We start from the raw sequence: 14,220 nt of genomic DNA, 5'->3' as shown, positions 1-14,220 counted from the left end.
TGTGTGGAGGTAATGATGAAACCTCAGATTTGATCATCATTTAAAACTTTTAGGTCCGCATTTGTCACTCTTCTGCAGCATTCCTAATTACCTTTACTAAACCCTCACTATAATACCTTCAAGAACAAGAACAAGAATTTAATCCGCCATAATTATGGTATAAAATTGTCTTTTCAATATTCTTTTCAATATTCCTCTGCTACACTCCTCCCCCCCCCCCCCCATCTCTCTCTGGCACTGCTATAGGTGTGTGTAAATGTGAAAAACCATCACATTTAATTTTCAATATTCTTTGTTTGCTCATCAACAAGAATTTTCCTACCTTGCAGGTTTGCCACGCAGGGGGATGAGTGCCGCTTCGGAACTTGAGTCCAGCGCAGACGGGCCTCTCTCAGACTCCTTACCCAGTCGTCTCGAGGCCACCCCGGCGCCGCCCAGCAACTGCAAGCTTATTCTGTCCGGGGGCGAGGGCTACGTGGATTTCAGGATGGGTAACGAGTCTCTCTTTCATCGTGCGTTGCACTTTTCTTCTCTCTCTTTGTCTTTCTCATTGTGGTTTCATCGTCGTCTTCGTCGTCTGTGGCGTGCCCATAAATGCAGTTGCGCTCTAAAAAAAACGATCTTCGAAAATAACTCCGTCCGGTTTGTGTGGGTAGTGGAAGAGTGAACTTTTCTTGTAGAACCTCGTACAAATATTGGAGGGGCCAATCACTAGTGAGGCAGGGTGTGAAGGAAACACACGCGTGTTTCTACGTGTTTCCGACAGACTCCTCGCTAGTGATTGGCCCCTCCAAAGGAAAAGGTCACTCTCCCGCAACCCATAAAAACCTGACGGAGTTATTTTGGGAATTCGTCTCATGAAGTGTTCCACTTTTAAACAGCCTTTCTGTAACCAGCTTAGAACACAGTTTGACTTAACTACATTACTCTAATAGCAAAAGGTAGCGCATGGTAAACACTACTTTCAAATGATTGCAAATGCTTACCATGTACTGCCTTTTGCTTCTAGTGTATGACGATGTGTTCAAAACTTGTTAGAGAGAGGGTGTTCAAAAGTGGAACACTGTAGTAAAGAGTTTGGTTCCCGTCCCGTCGTGGTTTTTCCTTCTGCTGTTTCCGGGTTTGTTTTGTTGTTTTTAGAGAAGTTGTGTTTTCTACGAAGAGCAGGATATACAAACCTTTTATGGTTCGAGTCTGAGGAATTTGTCGATTTTGTTTAGCCAGCTACCAGTTGAAAGGTTCAGTCCTTCTGGCGTGAGCGATTGATGACATATCTGTCCAGGCGTTCACGTGTGATTAGGCAAAAAAAAAAAAAAGGTCTGTTTACGGTAACATAGGCCCAAAAAATAGGGTCGGTAGGTCGGGATTTTTTTCTTCTTTTTTTCTCTTCAAAAAACCATATTTTTACGTTATTTTTTTTTTCTTTCCCAAATGCCAAAAAAAAGTCTAGGGTCGCGCGAAAAAAATAGGGTCGGTCGGGTTACCGTAAACAGACTATTTTTTTTGTTGGCCTTTTGAGCATCATACAACTTGGACACATACCCACAATTAATAGCGTGGCCGCATTCTAAGCAGTGTGAGATTGTTTTATTTTGATTTATTTTTTGCTGAATTAATGTTGTAAGTGACACCTACATATCACTCAAAAATTCACCAGGGTGGAGCAAAAACGATTAAGAATAGCACTAAAACCTTTTAACCTAAGATCAAACTGATTGTCTTGAACTAATCGTCTTTTGCACTAAATGAAAGTTGCTTTGATTTTTTGTTTAAATAATTGAAAAAACGTCCTCTGTTCGCCCCTCGGCTGGACTATACAACAACAGTTTTTGACTTGAAGAGATGAAGCAAGAATCTTGGAAGATGTATTTTGTTTTTCGTTGAAAACATAACTTCTTTATTGAAGGAGGTTGTTTGCGACAAAATGGCTGAATATTTTGCTGATGGAGATTGATTTTTCATAAAATGTAGAATCGTTAATAGCATCCATTAGGGTATTCAGCCATTTTTTCGTTTACGCCTTCTTTACTGGTTATTACTTAGATTGCTATTAGAGGTGAAGTATTTATAGCCTACTGTAGATAGTTCAGTATTTGTTCGTGATCGTGTTTCATTTAGATACAAGTACTAGTTCTGAAACTTGATTTCCATCAGATTTGGAAAAGAGATTTTAGTGGTTTGTTGTTGTTGTTGTTGTTGGTTTGTTGTTGTTGTTGTTGTTGTTGGTTTGTTGTTGTTGTTGTTGTTGTTGGTTTGTTGTTGTTGTTGTTTTTTTTGGGTTTTTTTAGGGGGGGGGGGGGGGGGGACTTACAACTAGATATACATCAGATTAAATATGACGTATATATTTGTTGTGTACAGTCGTAATGTTCTCGAAGATGGGCGAAATAGCAGTTACATAGCCAGTGCAGTGTTTTTGTTGGTCTTTTCTTTTTCCTCGTTTCATTTTTCGATCAGGATTTACCGAGTTTTTGCTTTCTAGGCACTCTTGTTAAATTGGCGTGTTCATTATGATAGTTGTAGTTAGTGCATCCGTACATTCAATTAGAAGCGTTCAAATGTGAATACATTTTTGTAACTTGTTGTGAACACTGTGTGAGATACGATATAAATCTACTTGCAAAAGTAGCACACATGGTAAACACTAAATAGCGTTTAAAATGTGTTCTTCTTCTGAAAGTAGAATTATATAGTATCTCACACAAATGGTTGCAAAAAGTGTGTTCACATTGGAAAACTTCTAGTTTTGAGTGTAAGAAAATTTGTTTGAATAGTTAATTTAACACCAAGAACTTCTTACGTATACGAGTAGAATTATTTTAGCAGAAATGTAGACATGTGTAAGTATTGTGAGGCCTTCAATCCACCCCACACAAGTTGTGAATTGTCGTATTGTTTTGTTAGAAACAGTGTCTCCATCACTGTTGTTTCCTTAAAGAAAGCTGTGTATTTATTTGTGCCGCATGTTAACCCTATTCAGAGTGTCCGTAGACAGAAATTCGGTGTTGTACATTAATTAAAAATCCATCAAAAATATTCTCCTTGTTAACTCGTAATCAAGTTTGCAATCACAATTTTAAAGCAACAAGATTATTACTTTTTTTTAAACGAACACTCGTTAACGTATAACTTGTCAACTAGAAGGTTTGAAATGCTGTCATTTAAAGTTGTTAACAGTGTGGCCTTTTCGCAAGACCATTTTTGATAATCTTCTATTTTAGTGCCCCAACTTAAAAAAAAAAAAGAAGCTCTTGCAAGGTACAACACTTTAGAATCATGGGAACAGAAGCAAAATCGTGTCAAGAAAAGCAGTAATTTTGACTTGACGTTTTAATACGTTTTGTAAACCTCTTGTGTTCATAGAACGTAACTCGTGGCGTTTTGTTGACTAAAAAAGTTAATTTCGGATACTGAAGCGAGTTCGTTGAGGATACTGAAGAGAGTCCTTTAAGAATACTGAAAAGAGTTCATTTGGGATACTGTAAAGAGTTCATTACGGATACTGAAGAGAGTTCATTGAGAATACTAAAGAGACTTCATTAAGGATACCGAAGAGAGTTAATTTACGATACAGAAGAGAGTTAAACATCAAAACAAAAAGAAAACACAACAGCAATTAACCAGTTTTTGTAAAAAAAATTATTACATTACATTAAGTTTTTCCTGAAGAGAGTTCATTAAGGATACTGTAGAGAGTTCATTAAGGATACTAAAGAGAGTTTATTAAGGATACTGCAGAAAGTACTGACTTTGAATTTAACCGCTCTATGTTACTTTCTAAAGCAGGTGAAGACGAAGAGAACCCAGCGGAGCCTGCAAACGTGGAGGAGGTCAAACCAGAGTCCCTCAGCAAGCTCGACCGCAGCCATCTTATCGTCTGGCAGGTCACCAACACAGAGTGACCTCCCCTCAGTCAAAACTCGCAGTGTTACTTCCCCTGGTTTCTTTTTAGTTCCCACGAATCGCTTTTCTCTTTGGAGTCTTCAGTGATTTCTGCCTCTTCGTGAGTGTGTTGTTTTATTTAAATGCTAGTGTTTTTCTGTACTGGTGAGCTTGTGTGATTGTTTTTTAGTAAGCATGTTTTCTTTAAACGTTGGTGTATTGTCGGCCGATTGGACTGAAAGTTTTGATAAGTGTCACAAGTTTATTTTTAATCTAGTGATACATGTATTGGTGCGCATGCGTTATGAACTTGACCTGCTGATCAAATCTTACGAATCGAACTTTTTTTTCTGCTTTTGTTTTAAATTTGTGAGAGGAGTAAACTTGCATCTGCTTAATAGTGTGTGTGTGTGTGTGTGTGTGTGTGTGTGTGTGTGTGTGTGTGTGTGTGTGTGTGTGTTATTTTGTGAGTTGACTGCAGCACATGATTTGTTTCACGCCTCGTCTGCCCGGAGTAACGCTTTCTGGTTGTATTTGAAGTGAGGGCGAATCCGACTATCGAACACCTACTAACATCTTTTGAACTGACCGAGGTTTAGGGAAGAGTGCCCGAGTAAGTGTGCCGGGGATTTTGAAGGGTGTCGAGTAGACTTATTCAGGAAGAACGAAAGTCGTCTGCGATGAAGAGGGGGGAGGGGAGTGGGGGGGGGGGGGGGGGGGGGGGGAAGGGGTTGAGAAGACTTTGTCAAAAAGAACGAAAGTCGTCTGCAAGTCTAAAGGGGTCCTAATCGCGGCTCCCCAGGGCTGTCTGTTTCCTTGGATGTGGGAAGCTGGTATCGCTTCCTCGTCAGCACTGGAAGAGGGCATTACATTACTACCGCGTGAGAGGGCATTTGACCTCGTTTAAGACTGAGGTACAGTTGTCGGCGCATCTTTTAAACAAGCTAAATTAACATTGGCCTATCAATTGGGAATTATTCAAATGAAGGGCTAGGGTCAAGGATTTGATCCGTGTCTGGAATCAACAGCGAAGGATATGAAGATGGCTACATGCTACAGTCCAACCCGTCTATAGCGACCATCCAAAGGGGCCGACCAAAGGTGGTCGCAATAAAAAGACAAAGGTATTTGTCTAACTAAAAACAAAACAATTGTCAGGGATCCTTATGGATGGTGGTAATAGGCAGGTGGCCGTTGTCGAGAGGTTGTCACCGGGGCAGGTTTGACTCTACATGTTTATCCTTACGGAAATGAAAGATTTTGTAGTCTTACTCGTTGACATTAAGAAATGAATGTTTAATTAAGACGAGTCCTCGATGTAAGAAATTACCTCATCCACAAACCGCTTTCAGTCAATTACAAACACGAGAAGAAACAGTAGTATTTAAAGTTCTCAAACTTGTCATTACTGTTTGTGTGTCTTGCGCTATCCGGGGAGACGAACAGCATGTCTTTTCTGTGAATATCAGGTTGCTTCTTTGTGGTTCTTCTGTAGCTTCTCGTATCTCTGCCTGGCCATATTGCTTGTCTGTGATTGGTTCACGTGACTGTCACGTGGCTGTTCGCCTGAGTGAGACTGCGCGGAGCGACTGGCAGTGAATGAATGAAGGAATAAATAAATACGTACATATGTGCTAATGTTTTTATTTATTTTCTGTTTGTTTTTAGTGCATGTATATCAAGCAGATGCGTTTTCGTTCACGAATGAGATCTATTAAATCAAATATATTCCTCATGATCATAGAATGATTCTGGCAAGAACAACCAAAATCGCCATGTCACATGTGTGTGTTATGACAGACGCAAAGTGAAACCATCTGATATTCTCATTTTGTGAACAGGAAGCTACGTGTGTTGTCACATACCCACCTTCTGAAATCAAACTCCTTTGTTGATTTTCCCTTTTTTTCTGCTTGAATGTTTTGTCAGAATCCACAGTGAAGCAACAAAAGTTTTGGGAAGGATGGATGGGTTGGGGCCCATTGGGGGGGAGGGTGGGGGGGAGGGGCGGGACTGACAGAGAGAGAAGCAGGCCAACAGTTTTTCCCTTGTGCACGTGTAATATCTGAATTGAATAATTTTTTGGTCTTCTCTAAATTGAATAATTTCTCGGTCTTAAACAGGTCTCCCTGTGTTGATTGATTCATCAACAACGACAAAAACCTATAGTGTTGATTTTTTTTTGGTAAGAAAATGAAAGATTCTTTTGTCTCACTCGTTGAAATTAAGAAATAATTGTGTACTTAATAATAATAAAACATTCTTCTATAGTGCTTTCACCGCCGGATAACAACAGCCTAATGGCGCTTTACAAAACATTGGACATTAAAATTCAACATTTTACATATAAAAAGCTTTCTCATAAGAAATAAAATACAAGCATTATTAGCTTACATTTCATAAACTTAACTAAGACGACCCCACGATGAAAGGATTTAGCTAATTCACAAACCGCTTTCTGGCAATGACAAAAATAAGGAGAAACAGTGGAATTTGAAGTTATCAAACTTCTTGCATTTTCTAGTCACAATTTAGTGCTCGCTATTGACGTCGTCGAAGGTGGCAATCGCTTTTAACGTCTCAAATGTCTCAAAATATTCCCTTCTGGACCAGAAAGAAAAAGACAACCGCATCTTATCTAAAAATACAATACCTTCCGAAATACGACACCATGAGGATTTAACAGACGCCACTGAGACGACAGTAAAAGAATCGGAGACAGTGCATGCTATAGATCTATCTCTTAGCCACCCCCCCCCCCCCCCCCCTATCTCTTTGATAGGAGACACTGCCTACTATCCATCCCATTGCCATACACCCCGTCCCCCCCCCCTTCCCCTGCTATCTATTTACACCCCTCCCCCCCCCCCCCCCCCCCCCCCCCCTCTAACCATTTCTTCTGTCCTCTATCCTAAATTGAATCAGCGGAGTCAGTGTGGTTTTTACAGCATCGTGCATATTTCATTGTTCGCGGTGTGAACCAAAGAAGGCCGTCTGGAGTAGATAGATTCTACTACGGTCTGAGGCCGGTGTAACACGAGAAAATTACCCCCACAAGATTTTTACTCCGGAGTAAAAATTTCGTACGAAAATGTTACTCCCTTTACGAAAAAAGCACTCCCCCATTACTCGAAAAAATGACTCCCCACGACAGGTGAGTTCCGAGTAAACATTTCGTACACAAATGTTACTCCCCTGACGAATAAAAAACGAATAAATTACTTCACCCTAACACGAGCAATTTAACTTCCCATGCCAGGTGTACGAAATTTATACTCCCTTGTCCCCTGTTAGTCTTGGTGGTGGACGGGGTGGAGGGAGGGTAGCGCGACATTCGTTTGCGCGAGATCACATTATTAGCATTATCCCTTCGCCCGCATCCCTTTTTTGCGTACGATGATTTTTACTGGAAGTAAAAAAAATGGGGAGTAAAAATTTCGTGGAGGGAGTAATTTTTTCGTGCCTTGGGGAGTTCTTTTCTCGTACGAAAAGTGTACTCGGAGTAAGAATTTTGTACGAAACTTTTACTCCGGAGTAAATTTTTCGTGGAGTAAAAATTTCGTGTTACACCGGGAGCTGCGTTAAACCAGGCAACAAGACCGCAGCCTTCTTTTGTATAGAAGTCTGTGGATAAAAACCACGTTGGTAACTGGTTTGGAAAGTTTAGGACGACCTTATCAAGACCTTGTGGAGAGTTTTAGGGTCTTTTCTTCTCCGAAATGCGAAAGTTATGAGTGTGGAATAATTTTTTGTGGTACAACACGAATGTCTAGGAGCTGTTTGAGGACAGAAATACACAGACATACGCGCACACACACACACACACACACACACACACGCACACACACACACACACACACTATCTCTCTCTCCCTCTCTCTTTCTCTCTTTCTCTCTCTTTCTCTCTCTCTCAGAGACCCTCTCTCTCTCTCACTCTCTCTCTCTCTCTCTCTCTCTCTCTCTCTCTCTTTAGATCAGGACTAGCTGTAAGAAAGGTCCTACGGACCTAATGCTATCTTTCCTGTAATAAAGTTCAATGTTTCAATGTTTCAATGTTTCAATGTTTCTCTCTCTCTCTCTCCACCCCCCTTCTCTCTCTCTCTTTCTCTATCTCTTTTCCCATTACCAGACTTTCTCTTTGCGTGTCGATAATGGCCACACAATAATGACCGGTTGGGGAGTTTTTGATGACCTTCAGGGGACCTTGAAGTGGGATTTATAGGGTCTTGTTTTCCTTGAGCGAAAGCGAAACGCGAAAGTTATGGCCATCTGGTAATGATTGTGTATTCTTTTCTGGCTCAACACGGAAGCTGAGGATCCATTATGTGGCCATTTCTGTGGCTTTGGACACTGTTGAGAGAGAAGCCTCTGATTGGAGAAACGCGGTGTCAAAGTTGGAGCAAAAAGTATACCATAAACACCTTTACTGAGCTTACTGACTCCCACTTCAAACTGAATTTCTAAAAGTTCAAGGAAGTATCAGTGATAGAACTTTATAAAACAGATGTAAATTATGGGAAAACAGTCTTGGTGGAAACCTCATCTCCCCCAGAGATGGTCGCATCCCACGTTAAAGCCTAAATAGATCTGAGATCGTGACCAGATATCGAGTTCCAAGTTGTATTCATCATTTGACCCCTTTTGAAGCATGGAGGATAACTTCTGTTATAATTTTTTTTATGATAGATGTTTTAACGCCCGCACGATGAAACCATTTATGGCATTTCCCGGGTATTGTGTAATTAACAATAGAGACATCATTTATGCTTAGAGGACGGTGCCTTTAAGCGTGTGAGGTTTACCCTTCCTTGGTCTTCTTAGTGGCTAAAGCAACAGATCCTCAAGATAGTCGCAGACGCCGTCTGGACTCTGCTGTCCAGCGCAAGACTGCTTGAGCCAATCTCAAGATAAAGGAGAATCAGCTTTCTTCTTTTCTTTTCTCTTTCGCCCTTTATAATATTCTTTCTTGTGTGACTTAAAACAACAGTTTCTGCGAGTAGTTTTTCGCAAAGTCCAAACATTGTCCAGTGAGTAGAAGATATCCACTAGTGAGCCAGCACTATACGATGATAGAGAAGAATCGCCTGTTCCTCTCAAGTATCTTAGAAGACCGAAACAACCGACTCCTCCAGACGTTTTCCATGCGTCTTTGATCTGGCACTTGCCTCTGAAAGAAACACGAATCTACTATTCTTCGTTGTTCTTCTGCATCTCTTTGATATGGTTTTAAGAACCTTATTCATTTTAGAGCGAAAAACCTTGATGTAAATAATGTCAAACCCAGACACTATCGTGTGAACTGAGAAAGGGGTAAACCCTTTGCATCGGTCCCGCAAAGCAGTATCTGTAGAAGGGACGTTACAATGAAACCCACCAACAACCTAACCCCTCCTCGATTACCGCCTCGGTCTCTTCTGAGTGACTAAAACAACTGGTCCCTTGGCATTTTTAGTAGACTAGACCCAATCATTGTCCAGCTGAAAAGTCCACTCGGGCGAGCCTACTTGAAAAATGGAATATTGTCTTTTATCCTAGAGCAAAGGGGGGGGGGGGGGGTTGAGAGAGGGAGGAGGGTCAGGTCTAATGCAGACATTTTTTTGCGTGATGCCACCTTTTTTACCCCAAAAAGATTACTGAAGGCCAAAGAACTTTAGCTTTCGGAAAGAGGTCGGGTGGAGAGAGAGAGACAGACAGAAAGATTGGGACAGAGAAGATGCAGACAGACGTTTAGCATATTTCTCCACCAGCTATATCTCTTCTTTTCTATTCTTTTCTTTTCACAAGATCTCCATATATAGAAGAAAAATTGCAATCGAAGGACGCGTTGGGGCATAAAATCGTGTGACATTAGGGTCCCCCCCCGGACCTAATTCCGCTCATAATTTATTTCCCCGGTACTCTTAAGCCTGCGGGCGTGAAGGGTTCTGAATATTTATTGAGAGTTCAGGTGGTTCTTTAAATCCGTGGACACCGTCTGAGTAGCGTTCCGTATACATACTGAGACTTGTTGGTAAGTGTTACAGTTGGTGAGTGGGGGGAGGGGGCGTGAAGTAGACAGACGTTTCAGGGCATAAATCTGAAGGGAGAAAGGGGGTGGAAAAAGCGCTAAGGGAGCGAACGGGAATGCATCCACCGTTCCTGTACTTCCCCTTGTTACCAGAAGATACACAAAAAAAGTGCATAATAAGGAAGAGAAAGAAAAGATGGCGAAATAACCCCCACCGAAGAGAATTTGGAAATGAGCCAGGCTCTGAATCCGAACAAATCAAATTAGAGGATTTGCAAAGACTTGCGCGCTGATTTCAACCCCCCCCCCCCCCCCCTTGGTAGAGGGGGGAGGGGTCAGAGTAGGGGGGAGGGAAACAAGGAACAAAGCTACTATCAATAAAAACAAGATGAACAGATAACCAAAACAATCGTTCTGATTCGATATGGTTTCCGTTTCCAAGGCAGTGGGATTTTGGCCAGTACAGCGAAAGAAAGGCTGAACTGTTCAACTGAGATTCACACCAGAAAAGGGGTAGGGTCGAGGCTGAGGGAGGTGAAGAGGTGGTATTGAGGGCAAAGGAATACGCGTTACGTAAGATTACAAGCCTTAAGAAAGTGACAAGAAAAGAGGTAGGGTTGAGGGGAGGGTGTGGGCGAGGGCAAAGAAATTTGAGTTTCCAAAGATTACAAGCCTAAAGACGGTAACACGCCCAGATATAAGTGGTAGTCTTTTTGCATTCAATTTGATCTTCCTCTGGAGAACGTCATGCGCACAGATACAGTTGATAGTCTTGTCCATGCATCAGTTCCAAATCCCCCCCCCCTCTCTCTCTCTCTCTCTCTCTCTCTCTCTCTCTCTCTCTCTCTCTCTCTCTCGCATTTCTATGTCCGTTATGTCAGAAAAAGTTATCAGCAGCTGAGCGTGGATGACAGGCATCCAATCGCCAGAGTGGAACAGAAATCAATACGGTTAATAAATACACTAGCTAGCCATACTTACCGGCGAGATTGTATACATAATACCCAACTTCAAACACCCTGTCTCCTTTCGCCGCTCCTTCTGTCGTTCTACTCTGTGTGTGGCTGTTATCTCATGCTCAGCAATATTGACGTTTCGCTTGAAAGAGCATTTAACGAAGAACAGTCGAACCTGTCTGCAGGGACCATATGAGGGACCGACCCAGAGTGGTCGTTTACAGACAGGCGCGTAGGAGGGAAGGTCGGTTCCTTAAAAAAAAAAAAAAAAAAAAAATTTAACAGAAGAAAAAGAAGGTGAGAAAAAATCTAGACGTTCCATTGTTTAAGAGTACAGCGAACTTGAAACATTTAAAAGCGAGTTGGTGTTGGAGAAATAGCGTAGCAGGAAGAACATCCGATTTCCATCGTCCAATCAGCTGCCAGCGCTATCTCACAATTAGCTTATGGAAAGAAAGAAAGAATTGTTTTGTTTTGTTTTGTTTTTGAAAAAAAATGTGTCTCGTGCAATGTCGAGCTGACATGAAGTTCCGTGCAATTTTCTGACTCGTGTTCGAACGAGTTCAAGTTCTTCGACTTGGCAGAAATCCTGCCGTGACAGGCGATTTCTTTGAACGAAATGAGTCAACGTGAGAAGAATTATAAGAAGGGCGAGAACTCTATCTGGTCCTGCCAGTTTTGCAGACGATTGCGTGAGAACCGTTTCTTTTGAAGCTGGTGGATTCACTTCAATACAGTTCTGCCATTCCCGGCTGCTGCTATTCTTTTTATTTCTTCAGGAAAGTAAGCTTTTGTATCTAAAGAAATACGAAAATGGTCCCTTTCTCTTCTTTTACTTTGAAATTAAAGCTTGTGTAGGTAAACTTCTATGAAATGGGAGTATTGATGGAACTGTGGATTGGTTTATGGAGGCATGTGTAGGCTGATGACCTGCTTCTCTCTCTTTCCGCTCACCCTTTCTTTTGTTTTACTTTGAAAAGTAAAGCTTTTGTAGGTAAACTTCTGTTAAATGGTCTTTATGATGGAACTGTGGATTGGTTTATGGAGGCATGTGTAGGCTGATGACCTGCTTCCCCCCCCCCCTTCCCCCTCCCTCCTTTTCTTTTACTTTTGAAAGTAAAGCTTTTGTAGGTAAACTTCTATGGTGATGTGCTTGGTTTGTGGAGGTTTGTGTGGGCTGAAGACCTGCTCCCCCCCCCCTCCTCTCCCCACCGCCCCCTCCCCCCACCTCTCCCTGTCATCCCCCCTTTTCATCTGGAAGCGCTAGCCAATCCATACTCCGATCCTGTCTCTGTGTTTCTGTCCTGTTGTGGTAATCACGTGTTTCATTTCTGGCAGTCAAATTTGCTATTTACTCAAAGAAAAGCGTCATGGTTGCTTCCATCTTGCATCCACCATCATATTTTTTTCAGCAGAATATTTTTCAGGGACAATGTTTGAATGCATCTCTCTCTCTCTCTCTCTCTCTCTCTCTCTCTCTCTCTCTCTCTCTCTCTCTCTCTCTCTCTCTCTCTCTCTCTCGCTCTCTCTCTCTCTCGCTCTCTCTCTCGCTCTCTCTCTCTTTCTCTCTCTCTCTCTCTCTCTCTCTCTCTCTCTCTCTCTCTCTCTCTCGCTCTCGCTCTCTCGCTCTCGCTCTCTCGCTCTCTCTCTCTCTCTTATTTTGATTTGTACTGTTTTTTGGCCATGGTGCAATCTTGTGTCTTCATTTGCATTTGCGTGTTCTGACGACATAATTTGCATATTTTTGTACATAGTTGATAAAAGGTTCCTGAGCAAAAAAACCGACTACGCTGGCTGTATATTTTCGTATTTATTGATATGTTTTATGTCTGTTTCTTTTTTCGTTTTGGTTGACGTGTTTGAAGATAGGAAAGAAAGTGTCAAGTGCATTCTGCATACGCCTGTGAACTGTTTGTCTCTTGTGTGGTCAATTCGTCACAAGTCACTCACATTAAAAATAATTTAAAAGTGTGCATATGCAACTTCATCCACGAATTGCATAAAAGCTATGTTATCCTGACTCCAGCTTCGTTAGCCTTATATTATTCCAGAGGATAAATAAATGTTATTGAATCACTTGTTTGCCATGTCCAAGAGATTAGTAGAATTATTGTAAAATTTCAGATGTTTCAATTCACCATCACATCATACATCTATGTAACTACAGTGGACGAAGAGAATATATAATCCAAGATGAGGAATAGAAACAAACCTTTTATACTTAAATTATGATTGTAATTTGTAACAAGATTGAATATAAAACTTAACGTTTTAACAAACGGTTTGGTGTGTACTTTTAAGAGCATTAATCAACCTGAAAATCGAGTTACCGTGTAAAGTAATGTACTGTTTGTGAGAATATGATACGATGTAGCATAGGGGAAGGGCTCCTAATATGGACCGGCTCCTAATATGGACCACCTCCTGTTCTGACAAACTAACGGCGCTAGAGCGCTCACATTTTTTTTATTGGCTGTATTCACCCTCTCTGGACAACTTGCACATGTCAAAAGAGTTGCAGAAACACAAACCTCAAAACCGTCAGGCTTTTTCTCTTTTTTTCACTTTTGGCATGGTTCACTCTAAATTTGCCGCCTAAAACGGACTCGTTTCTGTCCACAGCCAACGCTTTTATAACACTAAAATTGCTTTATATGACAGCTAAGACCGTATTTGTTACAATTTAGCAGTCTTGACCCCGAGTTTCTCCTGCAAACAAAAAATAATAGCAAAATATCAAAGTATGTGTGAGTCCCCTAATATGGACCACCTTCAATAAATCGAAGAAAATAAAAGCTAAAGCCTATTTTCATTAATTCATTAAGAAGCTTGCTGGAAATAACCCATAACTCGCCCTCGAGATTTAAAAAAAATATAACAAATAGTTTTCTTTTCGTGGAAGTTGATAATTTCACTTAATTTCACTCTGTTTTTGATAAGCTTCTTTAGTTTCCTGGTGTGGTTCAAATAATTCTCTCATCAACCCGAAACAGCTAAATCTAAAGCATATTTGAATTAGTCTGACTTGCACACTAAGTTGTATCATGTTATTTTGAAGTATAGGGGGCTTTTTACAGTGATTCGTGAAGGCCGCTTCACTGGTCCATGTTAGGCGCCCAGGCTCCTAATATGGACCCTTTGTGATTTTTTCTGTATTTAATTTTTGCTGAATATCTATCAAAGCTATTTCACTCTAATTAGGCCTAACGGTTAACCTAAGTGAGAAGGACTACCAAACACAAAATGAAACTTCTTCGCAAGAAAACAAGCAAGTTATCAGCATGAAACAAAAAGTGGTCCATATTAGGAGCCCTTCCCCTATATAAAAGCGAGTCTGTGTCACTAGTTAAAACTACTGATTAATATACTTACTGC

At 41.1% G+C, this 14,220-nt stretch overlaps 1 protein-coding gene across 6 annotated transcripts in view; it reads left to right on the top strand.

Moving 5' to 3' along the window:
* LOC138968406 (C-Jun-amino-terminal kinase-interacting protein 4-like) overlaps positions 1–4,280 on the top strand; it is a 135,613-nt gene extending 131,333 nt beyond the window's left edge. For 5 of the 6 annotated variants that reach the window (XM_070340994.1, XM_070340993.1, XM_070340991.1 and 2 more), the window contains 2 exons: positions 330–512; positions 3,787–4,280. In XM_070340994.1, the coding sequence (XP_070197095.1) occupies positions 330–512; positions 3,787–3,902 (299 nt within the window). In that variant the 3' untranslated portion in view covers positions 3,903–4,280. The remainder of the gene's footprint in view (positions 1–329; positions 513–3,786) is intronic. The other variant, XM_070340990.1, reaches the window with a different exon arrangement.
* Positions 4,281–14,220: the final 9,940 nt, after the last annotated feature.

The sequence above is a fragment of the Littorina saxatilis genome, linkage group LG6 (assembly GCF_037325665.1).
Source record: "Littorina saxatilis isolate snail1 linkage group LG6, US_GU_Lsax_2.0, whole genome shotgun sequence".
In the NCBI taxonomy this organism is placed as follows: Eukaryota; Metazoa; Mollusca; class Gastropoda; order Littorinimorpha; family Littorinidae; genus Littorina; species Littorina saxatilis.
Note: the sequence above shows the minus strand (reverse complement) of the source record. Positions and strands in the feature narration are given on the sequence as shown.